Source organism: Tympanuchus pallidicinctus, unplaced genomic scaffold, assembly GCF_026119805.1.
Source record: "Tympanuchus pallidicinctus isolate F22 unplaced genomic scaffold, pur_lepc_1.0 scaffold8, whole genome shotgun sequence".
Taxonomy (NCBI): domain Eukaryota; kingdom Metazoa; phylum Chordata; class Aves; order Galliformes; family Phasianidae; genus Tympanuchus; species Tympanuchus pallidicinctus.
In genome coordinates, this window is record NW_026294802.1 from 15,592,766 (window position 1) to 15,607,849 (window position 15,084).

The 15,084-nt window shown below is 39.6% G+C and overlaps 1 protein-coding gene across 2 annotated transcripts in view; it reads left to right on the forward strand.

Moving 5' to 3' along the window:
- GUCY2C (guanylate cyclase 2C) overlaps window positions 1–15,084 on the forward strand; it is a 43,185-nt gene that overhangs the window by 15,003 nt on the left and 13,098 nt on the right. For both annotated transcript variants that reach the window (XM_052669150.1, XM_052669151.1), the window contains 8 exons: window positions 1,888–1,969; window positions 4,313–4,418; window positions 4,932–4,994; window positions 5,684–5,755; window positions 6,684–6,788; window positions 7,952–8,038; window positions 11,873–12,005; window positions 13,851–13,988. In XM_052669150.1, coding sequence (XP_052525110.1) covers window positions 1,888–1,969; window positions 4,313–4,418; window positions 4,932–4,994; window positions 5,684–5,755; window positions 6,684–6,788; window positions 7,952–8,038; window positions 11,873–12,005; window positions 13,851–13,988 — 786 coding nt within the window. The remainder of the gene's footprint in view (window positions 1–1,887; window positions 1,970–4,312; window positions 4,419–4,931; window positions 4,995–5,683; window positions 5,756–6,683; window positions 6,789–7,951; window positions 8,039–11,872; window positions 12,006–13,850; window positions 13,989–15,084) is intronic.

The following is a 15,084-nucleotide window of genomic DNA, read 5'->3' on the forward strand; positions in this document are numbered from 1 at the left end:
AAGCCCTCACACCTAATATCCAGCTCTATCTCTGCCCAAACATTGAACCTGACATCCCAGAAACCACCACCTGCTTTTGAGTTTTTGGTGACTCCTGGATTAAATGATTAACACTCTGCGTTATTCAGCATGGCAGCGTACAGCCCCGCTGGTCAGAGCCAGCAGGTGTTTTGCCATTTGCTACATGGCAGTTGGCAATGGGAAGGCATATTTTTCAAGGTATAACATGCAAGATGAAAATTCCTGCTGTGGCAGTGGTTGCAAGGGTGAATGCACCGTGGGTTGGTTGGTGCTTGCCTGAGACATTCCCACTGATGAGAGAGTGTCCAAAGGTGCCAGAGTTATAACCTAAGGCTCCATTAGTTTGCTGTGCTGTTGACCTCCATTAGGGAATGCTATAATGCAAAGTGATAACTGGAGGAACAAGCACCACCTGCAGACTAAAAGTCATTCACAGTAAGGTGAACACTTCTATTCTTCAGTAAAGTAAAACAGGGCGTATGTCAACCCTGCACCAGCTTGCGTTGTGAGAGCTGTGCTGTCTGGCCCCAGCCTTCGCTGTGCTGCTCCAGTCCCATTTTAATCCTCCCCTCATGCACCGCATGCACTATGTTATCGGAGGACCTCATTATCTTCTATACATTCCCTTGAAGATGTCCTTGTTTGAAGTGGCTGCACAAGGACAAAAGAAAAATGTTTGGGAATTGGCAGAACCATCGTGTCTATGAAGTGGTATCTTAACACTGAGTACATCATGAAGCTGGAATTCATGGCCAAGCTACACATAAACAAAGTGAAACTGCCTCTCACAAGCGCTTGATTATTTTGTTTTCGCATTTGTAAAAATACACGTTTCTCCAGTGCGGTTCTGGACGCGGAGTCCTTCGGTGTGTTGTAACACCGGCAGCCAGGAGGTGGAAGCAGAGTCTCAGGAACAGGAAAATGCTGTTCAACCGGCCTTCCGTGGGAAACTTCAACCTGATGATAAACTGCTACTCACAAAGCTGAGGTTTTAGAGAACTCTTAGGAAATTGCTTTCAAAATCCCGTGCATATGTCATTATGAGGAGTTGGCAGTATCCTTCCCTGGTGAAGAGAAATGGTAGTACAGATAGTTTTCAACAGAGGCTAGCATGAGAACATGGAAGGCAGGGAGATGTGGTACGCAGAACAACAAAACCAAAGCTAGAAAGCTAGGTCCAAAATGCAAAGAAGTTCCTAAATAGAGTTCCATGTTGGATGCAAACACTTACATTAGTGCTTAAAATCTGTGCATAGTTACTGCCTGATTTTGGAGGTAGCTAGTGTGTGTCTTGTTGCTTTTTGATGTTATTTTTATTAATTTTTATTATTTTCATTATTCTTATTTTACTTTCCATGTTTTTCAAACACTTAATGCATGTACATCCCCACCACACAGACTGTTGTATCCAGGGTTTGTTGCCACTCTATTCTCATGAACCCATTTAATGTCTGCTTCATTTTTTAGAATGTGGTTACCAAGAAACAGTTATTTGTATTGCAGACCTATCTTAGTTTCTTTTTAAAGAAGGAGTGAAATACTTGGAAGCCCTGAGCTGATGTGACAGTTAGTGCTATTGAATTCATCTCCCACCTGTCTGTGCCTACAGAGTGCCCATGCCTCAGGGGGGACATAAGAGCACTGCTCAGGGCCACGCTTCATCCTGTTTGGAAAGGGAGCAGGCACATGTCATCTCCAGGGAGCGCTGAGCTTTAGCAAAGCCTCTCAATTGGAATGTGACCACAGAATATCCTTGCGTGGCTACTGTGACTTGCATAAGTGGGTGCAGGTAGTTTCTTAAATAGAATATTGTTTTTCAGTGTCTTCCATCAAGTTGTTTACTTTCTATTTTTTTCCTTTCTGCAGGCCCACACATACTGACTATTGCTGTCTTCACACTCGCAGGAATTGTGATTCTGGTTCTGATCATCTCTTTGCTTGTCCTAAGGTACCACTCCCTTTATCCTTCTGTTTATCCTAGAAGAATTTTCCTCCTAGAGCAATGCCTTTTATGTCTCCTTGAAGAGCTATTCATGACATTTCCTTACATACCTGGGTATTTGCCCTTGATGTGAACTGTTTAGCCAGATTTGCATCTGTAGCATTTTTATGTAAGGTTAATAATCAAGGGAGAAGATACAAGCAGGTTTAAAGTTTCTGTATCTGCAGAAGTTCTGATTCCTGCTCAACACAGAATCTCATGTCTCAGACCACTCTTCAGATTTTTTCCACTTACTGTCAACCATTAGCCCACCTGGGGTTCCTTTATGTTTCTTCGACCTCTTAGTGATAGAGAAGTTCAATTCAGAAGGAGTTTGCTATCTTGTGGGAATCAAAACTCCATAAGGTTCAAATGTTTTCATTTCATGCATCTGTTCTCTCTCTCAGTTCCTCTGGCTCAGTCCAACTCTTCACATACAGACTTTTCTAACAGATGTAATTTCCCAAATATAGCATAGTTCATCTTAATTGTGATGGAAAATGCAGAAATAAAAACCAGTGGAATCTCCTTTTGCTGGAAGAAATTTCAGTACATTTCCAAATTATATAGTCTTCTTTCCTATTCAAAGAAATTGTCTTAACTTTGCATCCAGTTTTGGTAGCTCAGGACCCCTCTTATTTACACAGTAGAGAACTTCAGACAAAGTGAGAAAATCAGGTCTAACAAAACCTGCTCAGGTTCACTTATTTGAAGTGGACTTCACTGCCTTGTGGACTAAAGCTTTTCATGATGAAAACTCAAAGATGAAGGTATACAACTCTTACACAGGCAGTTGAGCTCGAGAAATGCAAGAGCTGACTATTCCCACATAAGAACTGACATATAAACAGAAAAGTAAAGTTGTTATTATATGGTCATGAAAATTGACAAAATTTTGCCTGGAGACAGTTTGAGCACGTTACAAAGGTTCTGTACTCTTCCATATTTGCAGATGTATAAAAACTAAACATTCTGTTCATATTTTTAGATTCTTACTGTATACATATCATTGTAATATCCTCAACCAACAAATATAGAAGTTTCTGAGGATATTTTAAAATAATTTCTTCATATTTTCTTCTAGAGAACTTACCTTTCTAGTATAGAAATAATAGCAACCATCTCAACTAGAAGTGCTGCAGCAGATTGTCCCCTAGCAGGGTAATAAGAGAGACTCAATTATGAAAATGAAGAAAATGCCTCATTAGTCTCCATTTATCTCCCAGATTTCTAGGATGCTTCATAGTCAGAACTACACACTTCCCTTTATAGTTCTGAGTGCTGAGGAAAATAGCAAAAAAAACACATAACTAATTATTAGTCTCAGTAGATTTTAGTTCAATTTGATGCATCCTTAATCACTAGCTGGTAACAGTTGGAATTGCAGTGCATTCTGATGAGTGACAACAGTTTAGAGATTGAACTGAGAAATATCGTTCCTACAGCAATTATCAGTACTCCCTTTCTTATACACATATAAGTAAAAATGAGTCAGAAAAGGGAATATTTTGTTATTAGTTGATACAATCATTTCTCCCATTTGGAGAACTTGCCAGCAGTCATCATGTGTTGGGATCCAGATATTCTTAAATCATGTGTTTTCTTTCTTCTTTTTCTTCATTTCTTTTTTTCTTTTTTTCTTTCTTTTTTTTTTTTTTTAATAGAGGAAGTACTTGCATGGGTAAACAGATAATTTGATAAGTACAAGTCTAATTGCAGCTTTTCTATAAGGGAAATAATGTTTGCTCTGAAATTCTGCAAGAGAGAGAGCAGTTTCCTTTTTTCCAGTTCCAAGGACTCTTTAAAAATATGCAGAATATAAGAGATGTCCACAAATAGGGGTCTCATCCCAACACTGTTTTCTCCTCTCCTGGCACTGTACTCACATCTGTTATTAACACCCAGTGTTGATGCCAGGACTTCATTTGGCTAGTAGTTGTTTGAGGCACCTCCCTTTAGAGTACATTCAGTATCATACAGGAGAAAACCATATAAAATGAAGAAAGCGCTTTGCACCTTAAATTGTTCTGACCTCTCTTAAGTCTCTGGTAATGGCCCAGCAGCTGTTCTGCTAAATCTTTTCTATTCTTCTACTGTGTGTGTGAAACGGAGACAGCATTTGTTCTTTCCCACAGATATGGGAATAAGAGCAGCCTCCAAATGGAAGACTATGAGAGACATCGGGCATATGCTAAAGCCTTGTCAACCTGGCACTCCACCCTTACATCATCCCAAAGCTTTCCTGTCCTAATCTTCTGTCATGAGTTTCATTTCTCTGGGAGGATATCCTGAAGTTTGCTTGTTTTGCAGGAAGTACAGGAGAGATAATGAGCGTCGGCGGAAGAAATGGTCCCATATATCACCTGAGAAAATCTTGCCTCTGGAGACCAGCGAGACAAACCATGTCAGTCTGAAGGTAAGAGAAGCATGATAACCAATGATGGATCTTGGATTTTGTCTCCTGAGGACCATCAGCGCTGGGACACTGGCTTTCTCTGATTAAAACACAGGCTATGGCTGTGATAGGAATGGGATCTGTTAACATTATTGTGGTTTATTTTTTTAACTCTCACTTGCTATATTGATTATTCCCCTTTTACCACTCCCTAATAGAATAGATTTCCCAACAGTTATGCTTGTGAAAGGGAAAGAGGCTGAGGTCTGATTGCCAGTCCCCTTCCACACCACAGATGATTTCTCTGTGCTTTGTCCCACTCCTCTAACTCCCAAGAGCACAGGAGCAACAAGTGGAGGCCATGGCAGCTGTGGGAGTGGACTGGCTGCCCCACACCTCCTGTGGCATGTGATGGCACTCCCTGCAGAGAGGCTTGTGCTTCTCTGTGTGCCACCCACTGGCAACACTTCCCTCTCTGAGCCTGAGTGGGGAGTAGGTGATAATTGCAAGTTAATGATCCTTCTTTGTTCTCAGATTGATGAAGATAAGAGACGTGACACCTCCCAGAGACTGCGCCAGGGCAAATATGACAAGAAGGTAAACTGAGAGTCCATGCTCCTTCCTCTGCTCAGGAGAGCTCCGTGGGAGACATCCTCTCTAGAGTTCAAGAAGCAACTCTGCTTCCCTCTGACCTTGCAGAATGGCTTGGGTTCATGCAAGGAATGTGCCATATCAGCTGCTTTGTACTTTGCTTACTGCCAGGAGGCAAAACATTAGACACCATGAACCCTGGCCTAGTCCAAAAGCACAGAAGTGGAAACAGAAAGCACAGAAGTTAAATACATGCAGTTTGATACCATGGAGATTAAGTTATTAGTGGAGAACAGGCCATTCCCGTGCTTTTCTTATAAACTCGGTTGAGCTTGCTCTCTGCCTGCCTGAGGTATGTTCATATTGAGGTACAATCTGCATCACAGAATCATAGAATCATAAAATGGCCTGGGTTGAAAAAGACCACAACAATCATCTAGTTTCAATCCCCCTGCTCTGGGGAGGGTTGGCAACCACTAGACCAGGCTGCCCAGAGCCACATCCAGCCTGGCCTTGAATGCCATTCCTGTCTATGTGGTAAATCCTTTGAGGGAAATGTAACTCCAGTGCTTACTTAGTTGACTAACTGAGACAGCAAAGCAATAGGCAGGTGTTTTTTGAGATATTTATCTAGCATTTCTTGGGAGAGAAGAATTAATCACTACAATTTCTTTTCACTGGTATTTTTTCTTCAGGTGGTGATCCTGAAGGATCTCAAAAACAATGATGGTAATTTCACAGAGAAGCAAAAAATAGAACTGAACAAGGTAATTATTGTAGGTAGCAACTGGACTCAGCAGGGTGGGATGAAGCCAATGAGTGAAGTCATTGCCCTCCATTGCCAGCTCCATCAGCCATATATATACTTATGAATGTTTGTGAGGTGGACAGGTGATGTGTTCATCCAAGCATATTGCTTGATGACCTCTGTCTTTGCTTGTGTAATCACACTGTCAGTTGAAGTCAGTGAAACTGAGGTGAACGAAGCAATTCATGCACTGTCATAAGGCCCTGCTAAATACATTTTTATAGCCAGTGCTAATACACTATGCACTCTGCTCATGTGCTAATTCATTTGTAGTGGAATATTGTAGTTAAGTCTCATTACTGAATGCCAAATGCAGATCTTTCAGTATAAGTAGCTCTGTGCTGACTTGTGCATCCTGGTAATTCTAACATTAGGGATGAACTTGGCTACAATACTGCATTATTTTGAATAAGTTTTCCTTTTTACACAACAGGGCTATACTGTGAATTCACTAATCTCTAAAAATATTCTGAACTAAAATACAGTTGTCTGTATATATATATGGACAAAGTCCATAATATCATGCAGCATCATTACAATTTTATTACCTGCTCATTTGCTGATTGATTAACAACATTCTCTCTCTCATAATGGCTATTTTTATTAGCTGTGTGATTTGACTAGAGAAGCAATAATAGAGATTGTAGTTATCTCTAGTATGATCTTGCAGTTTCCAGCAACATCCAGTTTTAACTCCCTAATCTGGAAGGCTCTGAAATGACAAATGCCTTCAAGTACTTCACTCTGTGCCTTAATACACACTGGTTCAAAGGGAACTCCTACATCTTATCAGAGCCTGAGATAAAAAGTCACACAAGCATCATCGACCTGTGTTTCTATACTAACAACAACTGCTTTTAAAAATAGATGTAATATTGCTGTTCTAGCTCCTGCAGATTGATTATTACAACCTGACCAAGTTCTATGGCACTGTGAAGATGGACACCATGATCTTTGCAGTGATTGAGTACTGCGAAAGAGGTTCCCTGCGGGTAAAGAATTTTGCAGTTTCCCTTCCCCAAATTATTGTAGTAAGAAAAAAGATCTGCTCTGTGTGGCCCTCATGCTGCAGCACCGCACCAAGCAAGTTGTGGCAAGTTTCTCATGTTGAATTCCTTCCCTCTTGCTCACCTCTCCCAAATTTCCAGCCTGTGGCTGCCATCAGACTGGTGGTTCTCAGTAGCCAGAGGATGCAGAGAGGTGTAAGCAAGGGTATATAGGCAAGAGCTCTACCCAGAGAACAGCAACAGCCGGAATTTATTATTTTCCCCACTGGGAGCATATAGTATATAATGTTTTATGTATTTTCTAAGACATAGCTGTTGTCTCTTCTGATGCTCTTGCAGCTCCTGCAGTGGCCCCAGAGTTTGAAAACACAGAGAAAAAAATATAATGTTAATAAGGGGCAAACAGTTTAAGACTGGAATATGGTAAATCCTGTGTTGTGAGCCCTTCGTTCTTGTTTATAAAAGGAAACAGTAAATTGTTACATGGCAAGAGGAAGGAAAGATTTAGACTTTATTACTACAAATATTATTTCAGAGCTAGTCATGGTGGTGTCAGATTTTCTGCAAGCTTCTTAGACCATACAAAGACTCTCATCAGTAGCAGTGGGCTCTGGAACTCACATGAAACTCATAACAAGGCAGCAAAATACCAGGTCTATCTCCAGTTATTTTCTTGTAAACTTGTGGAGACTGACTTTTAGCAATGGAAATCATTGTGGTTGGAACTGTAAATCACTGTCCCTTTATGTTAAAAGATCACTCTACTTTGAAATTATAAGCCATGAGTTAGTTAGAAGTAACTGGATTGAGTACAAAGCACATACAGTCCTTTCCACTTATACACCTTACTCATTTCTGTCACAGCTTGATTAGATTTACCTTGGCTTTAAGAGTAAATTCACAGTTTACTTTAATTACACAAAACCCTTCTTTTCTGGAGTCTTTACTTTTCTATTTCTGTGTAAACCTAAAATATATATAGTTTTCTCTGTCTTTTGAATCAACTCATGCTCTAGTGCATGTACTCCTAATATGCAAGTCTGCCTTACTCAGTCCCTGGTTGAAAGGCTATGTAATACTCAGATCTCAGCTTCTGCTTTTTTCCTGATGCAGATTAGAATGTTTTTTTGTTTTTTTTTCTCTTACAGGATGTTTTAAATGATAAGATCTCCTACCCTGATGGCACATTCATGGACTGGGAATTTAAAATCTCTGTCATGTACGATATTGCTAAGGTAAGTGGACTGTTGACCATGCAATATTAATCAGCCTGTCCTTTCTTGCAATATGGATCCTCTGGAGAAAAGCAGCTACTACAGCTTTTTCCTTTCCTTGATAGAGCTTGATGCCCTTCCACTCTCCCTCCTGACCCCCACGAGGCCAGGAAAGCCTGTGGCTCTCAAACTGAAGGAGTGAATGGGGACCAGATTTGGCTTTGGAGTATATATGAATAATAAAATATTCCCCAAAAAGACATGGGACCCAAAGATCAGAAGGTTATGATTTGATGATTGCGGCTCTGACTAGCAGGGCTTGGGCAGTCACAAGCCCTGTAAATCAGACTGTGCTGTCTGGCCTCGGGCAAGACATGTGAAGGAAAACTGTGTTCTTTCAAAATGATGGAATTATTTCAATTTGTATCCAAAACCAAGACCAAGTTCTTTTTCAAAACAAGCTCTGTTTATTCTGCATTTTATTTTGATTTTCCCACTCTCTATAGACTCTCATTTCTCACTAGGATTAGCCATTTCATTCAGCTAGAGAGGGAAAAACAAATTCATAATAAAGCAAATTCTATTTTCTATTTTTAATTCACTACAGACTTGCATCTGATTAGCTGGTAATTAAGAAAACTTTGCAATTCACATACATTATATCTCTGCAGGTAATCCACAACACTTTTGGCTAAATTTTTGCTAGTGTGCAACTGTTTTTGGCAGTTTTTCCATTTCCCTACACACTTCAGTTCTGCCTTGGTCTCCATGTTGTATGACTCCACTGTTCTAGAGAGATACTGAAAATCTTGCTCTTTATTAGAACCTCCTTAATCCAAATTGTCACAGCTTGTTGGCCTTGTTAATGACTTTCAGGTTCAGTTAGTGTTCAGAATTAAGCTTCATTTTAAATAGCAGCAGTGCAATTTCCCTTCTTCCTTTTAGCACATTAAAAGAGCAGAGAATTTTAAACCCTTTGCAGTTCACCTTCAGATATTACCTAAGAAAATGGTGATAGGTAGTGGCTCTGTTTATGAGACATATGGAAAACTGCAGTCCCTCTGAAGGGAGTGACCAAATGCCCAATGACTACACTAGGTGTGACCAGGACTTCAGAACCATTTGTTCACTACACCATTGGTAATGAGGACGTGGAGTCTGGGGCTGAGTGAAACACTGCATCCATACTAGAAAGGCTCCAGATCATTATTATATTAGCAGTGTTAGAGTTGGTTCAAAAAAACCTTCCTGAAAATTCAAATTTAGGAATATGTGGTGATTTATGGTAATTTGGATGATCTGCCAACTTCTCCTTTTCCTATTCCTGCCTCTTCTCCACCTGATGCTGTGGTGGAATCTCTGGGACCTAGACATTATCACGCACTTCTTTTACTGCTTTTCACTAATGTAACTTCCCACTTGAATGTCTTCTTGCTTATCATGACCCTTCAGCTCCTGTTCCCCTCATCCCAATGTATGCTCTTCTCAAACCCTCTAACAGCTCTGCAGGCTGTTGTGTTTTTTTTGTTGTTGTTTTCAGGTAGGTATAGAAGATGATTAGAAGGGAAGAGGAAAATATTATCAGGCACATCTGTGAGACTTCTTTCTTCAGAAATCGTTAACAAGGAAGCTCTGGTATAAGGAAATCAAAATTACCTCTGCCTCTGATTTGATGCTGAAACTGATTAGGAATTCTAATAGAGAATGGGATGATATAAGAAGGGGAAGGAAGATGGCATAGCTGGAGGAAATAGGCTCTGAAGCAGGCAAAACATCCTGGATAATGTCAGCAGGGTTGCATGATAAAAACTGCTTAATCAAGAAGCATGTTCCTTGGATATAGCCTGCACACAGTCTCTGTAAATTTTGACAGGATCTAGACAGGCCAAGGATAACCAGTCCAACCACATTCTCAAGGGATTGCATATCTTGCATACTGCCTGTGCCTCAGACATACATGTGCTGTGCCCCAAACTCAACTTGTGTCTCAGCGTACCCTTGTAGCACTTGCTGGTTGATTCTCAAGGAAAGATGGGTGCGTAAGGAGAGAACACCCAGCATGTCATATAGTGTATGCCTGCCCCTATAAGCTCTGTAATCTGGTTTAAATTCAATCAGTTACCATCCAGTAGGATGAGTTGCTCATGTGGGAATTTCAGTGGAAGACCATTCACAGAAGAAACTAAACAGATAAAACATATCTGTTCTGACCTCCACAGATTATCAAGAGCTGCTTTGAAAGTAATGCCTCTTATTTTATTATGTTGGCCCACAGTGTCAGGGGCGGATGTTGGTGGTTGAACCTTTCCATCAACACACTGTTACATTTTGTTGCTATGTGGCAGCAGAGGGGCTGGATGACAAAATGGCGTCTGACATGGAAGCACATATGAAGCAAAGGTGTGTCACTGACTTCATCCATGGGGAAAAGCAGCACCCACTGACGTTTGGTGATGGTTGCAGAATGTTGATGGAGATGAAACAGAGGATGTGAGCACAGTGAGGTGGTGGGTGGTGTGTTTCAGTGGTGGTAGCAGTGACAGTGTGTCACCTCTGCTGGTGCAGATTTTTACAAGTGTAACATGCAGGCTCATATTCATTGTAGGTGAAAATGCACTGGTAGTGGTGATGACTATGTTGAAGAGCACTGTTTTGTAGATGATAATTTGCTTTATCAAATAGGGTTATTCTGATCTTTTTATTTGTTGTAGTTTCCATGCAAATAAATAGGAGGCATTACTTTTGGAGCAACCTATGTAGATTATGCCTTATCTACTGAACTACAGAAAGGATAATTATAAGAAAAAACGCCAGCAATAGGCTAAAAGATGTGAGCTAAAGTATTGTATAAGAGAGAGATGTATCAGAGTAAATATTATCAGGAAAGTGTAAATTAGCATACCTGTACTCTCCCTCAGTTTACAGCCACTTATTAATGTCTTTTTCCTGCTATGCCTCAGTGCTGGCCACTTGCCGTGTATTATACCACATTTGACTCTAGTACTAAATAAACAAAACTCAGAGGTGGTAAGTAAAAAATAGCAAACTACACACCTTTGTATGCATGTGTGTGTGTTGTAGTCAGGAGTCTGAGTATCAGGAAATACAGCTGAAACTATACTGGCCAATCCTCACTGTGCTCACTTCCTAGTTTAACTCATGGATAATTGATACATATTCACTAGTGCAGAGAAAGCCATTAACAGTCAGGTCAGCAGTGACATTTAGGACTCTATTCTGACCGCTTGCCTCATGCAAGTGATAGTATATCACCTCATCTGCATTGACCCTGTGCTGCTTACTGCTTTGCTGAGAAGGATCTACTGAAATGTTTCTGAATGGAGTTTCTGGTGAATGGTAATCTTCGAAGATGATACAGACATAAAGAGCAATTATTCTCATCTTCAGTAACCATTGGTTAGATATGCAGTTGGAGACATTTTTTTTTATTTGACGTTCCAACAAATCTGTATTAGATTTAACAGAAAAGTATTTACTGCAAATGAAATCAACACTTCTGTAGGAGGAAACAAACTCCTCTAATGCCCTAGTGGCAAAATGATCTCATCAAAACTCAGGATGCTCTATCAGGTTTTTGTTAATCAACAGGAAAGATGATCATTAGTTAAGACATGATCCTTCTAATAATCCATCCTCAATTCTTAACATTGACTGCTTTTATGATCTTGGAAATTCTTCTCTGTAAATACTACTCTCCTTCCATGACAGAGGATTGTTGGTAAAGGCAGTTTTACTGCTTAGACACATATTATGCTAACACTTCATATTCTTTGACTCTAGCAACAGCTGAGAGTCTCATATATAGCCTTGTCTTCTCCCTATTATCAACCACAGGGAATGTCTTACCTGCACTCAAGCAAAACAGAAGTCCATGGTCGGCTCAAATCCACGAACTGTGTGGTGGACAATCGCATGGTTGTGAAGATCACTGATTTTGGATGTAATTCAATTCTGCCTCAAAGGAAAGGTAAAAACAATATCCAGTTAGACTGTCCTTCATGCTTTCCAGCCCAGTGGAATTTTTTTATGTTCATAGTACAGTATGGCTTCATTACATCTTGTACACGGTACAAAACATACGGTACAACTTTGTTTCATGTAGCAGCCATCGTACAAATTATATATTAAAACTCCTTCATCAATAACACAATAAAAATTTTTAGCAAATAGAGAAAGAAATTAGGCAGTGTTGGTGAGCAAGAAATGGAAGATAAATTTTTAAATTATATTTGGAAAAACAAGGAGACTTCCCTTCTGACTGAGACGCAACAAATATTTTCAAGATCCAAAGGCTTCATGCAAACATTTCCCATAGGACTTCATGCAAAAACCTCCTGTAAGCAGTAACAGTGGACTTGTGTGAAGAAAGAAAAAGGAACCACTGGGTTCTTGTCTTGTCATTGATCACTTATACGTGTTATCACAGTGCTGTGTAATTTGATTTAAATATTAACACTTGTGACTATGATCATCCTTAAAAATTAGTAATGATATGTTTTTCATTCAGAATATAACAATATCTGTTCAATGAGCTCAGGTTAGTTTTCACAGCTTTTGTTTACATTTTTTGTTTCATCTAATAATCATAGGACAATTCTGTCCTATTCTGTAGAATAGAGCATTCCTTTCTACACATCTCCGTTTTTCTTGATCTTGAGTGCAAAGATAAGCCCTTCTAAAATTATGTCATCTGAATCTGTTTAGCAGAGTTTGGAGTTTAATAAGCACAATACTGCACTGTAACTGTTGTATATTATCTGAGAAGAACCTGTGATTGCAAATGGATTAAGAGAAAGAATTGACATTGAGACACAAAGAAAGTCAAGAGTAGCAATGAGAACATAAGAAGAGTAAGAAATGTGCACTGAATGAAAATGTTCTGTTAATTCATTATTTTGCATGTTACAATTAAATTTATATTATGATTGAATGTTAATGAATTTATCTTCTCATGCTGCTCTTGAATACTTTGGCAATCATCCTCAAAATTTCTGGCCCCTAGCTTCTTTCCTTGAAGAAAACTTATTGCTTCACAAGACATCTACAGATTCTACAGATTGTGGCTGGATGTAGCAGCCTGATACCGTAACACTGTTTTCAGGGTCACTATCAGTCCGTTATGATACATCATCAGCATGTCATATAAAATAGTCATACCATGGCAGTATTCTAGTTTTGAGGTACAGCGGGGCTTGGTGACCTAGAAGTACAGAATAATAACTTCTGTAGAAAGAAAGTGGTTACACACAGGTAGTATTTATGTCAAGCTCAAAAGCACTTGGGGATTATTTCTATAGAGTCATGATACCAAGGCTACCAGGAAATATTACAGCCTTCTCATATGACATCTTGAATAACACACTTCATGCATCTGGGTCAAGAATTTATGCCTCTGCATTTTCATTTATTTATTTATTTTTTTTCATAGCACAGGCATTCCTTGGTCTTATACAGATGCATGGGCTATTTCTAAGAAGTCCATGTGAGGTAACTTAAGAGAAGCAAGTTCACTGCCAACAAATACAACTTTTCTGGAGGTCTGCAGGTCGGCACCAACAGTGAAAAATAGTACTGTTATCAAATCCCAGACAATTGCAGACTACCACATCATAGTTTTATCTAACTCCATTGATGTCAGCGTATCCAAATAACTACTGAATGAAGAAATAAACAGTACCAGTGAGCTCCATGTTTGGTATGAAAAGAGTAAATTGAAAATGGCCAATGGACGCTTTTGAGAAGGATCACCCTTTTCAATTACTTTTCTCTTGTACCCATTTACCTTTTTTCCTACTGTGATCTGGATTTTCAGACCTGTGGACGGCTCCTGAGCATCTCCGTCATGCGGACGTATCTCAGAAGGGTGATGTGTACAGCTATGGGATCATTGCCCAGGAGATCATTCTACGCAAAGAGACCTTCTACACCAGACACTGCCAAGACACCAAAGGTAAATCCACAGTTTTCTCCCCCACTGCAGCCTTCTAGAATACTGTAGCAGTAAGTAGCACATCCACAGGTTTTCGTGTAAAGTGGTGTCTCTGGTAGGTGCTTGAACCAGTGCTTCTTTCACTGTGTGACGCACAAAGAGGATGTTTGAAGGATATCAATGTGGAGGCAATCTTCTTATGAATCAGGTTTTTACTGAGTTTTCTTGCCCTTTTTCCTCTCCTTCCCACCTCTTCCACACTGTTATAGAAGTTAACCTTATACAAAAACTGCCTAGACTTACTGTGACATTTAAGGCTACAAAATGTTGTGCACAACATATAGTAGTTCACTTGTACTAGGCATCACAAATCAGCAGTGTCAAAAGAGAACAAAAACTCAGCAGCATGACATGAGAACAACTGATATTTAAAAGTTGGCAATTCAGACTTTGTTCCAGTCTGTCAAATTAACGTTAGTAGCTTATTTTCTTATCTTCTGTCAGAAAAAGAATCTCCTCATGCGATGCATCCATTAAACCTTATTTCGTACATATTGTGACATTGTTTTTGGATGGCTAACAGCACAGACAATAGCAGTGCCCTGAATCCCATGAATTATTTTATATTGCAATGTTATAGCCACCATAAAGGCATTCAGGTTTGAGATTTTCTTACTGACACTTACCAACAAGTTTAAACATTGCCTTTGTTTCTGAGTCATTCTGAAAGATCTGCCTCACATTTGCTAAAACATCTAGAGCAGCATCTGGCCAGCCTAACAGCTGCTTTCCTGAGTAATATTTGAGAATAACATCTAGGCCAGGCTCATCATCTTACATTATTGCAAATTTGTGCTCTTAACCAAAGAAATACAGTATTTCACATAATCAACTCCTTAATGTAGAATTGGATGTAGGAGAGATTAGAAATACCTGTTTCCCTTTCACAAAACTATTCAGGTCGTTGTGCTGCGTGACAGATGGTCCCCTGAACTGCATCAAATAAGACAGGGCAGAGAAAGTAAAAGTCCATCTACTACTTATCTTTGGGAAGAGGGAGCCAAATCCTCATAAATACAATAATTTTATAAACATCCACCATACAGATGGAAAAAGG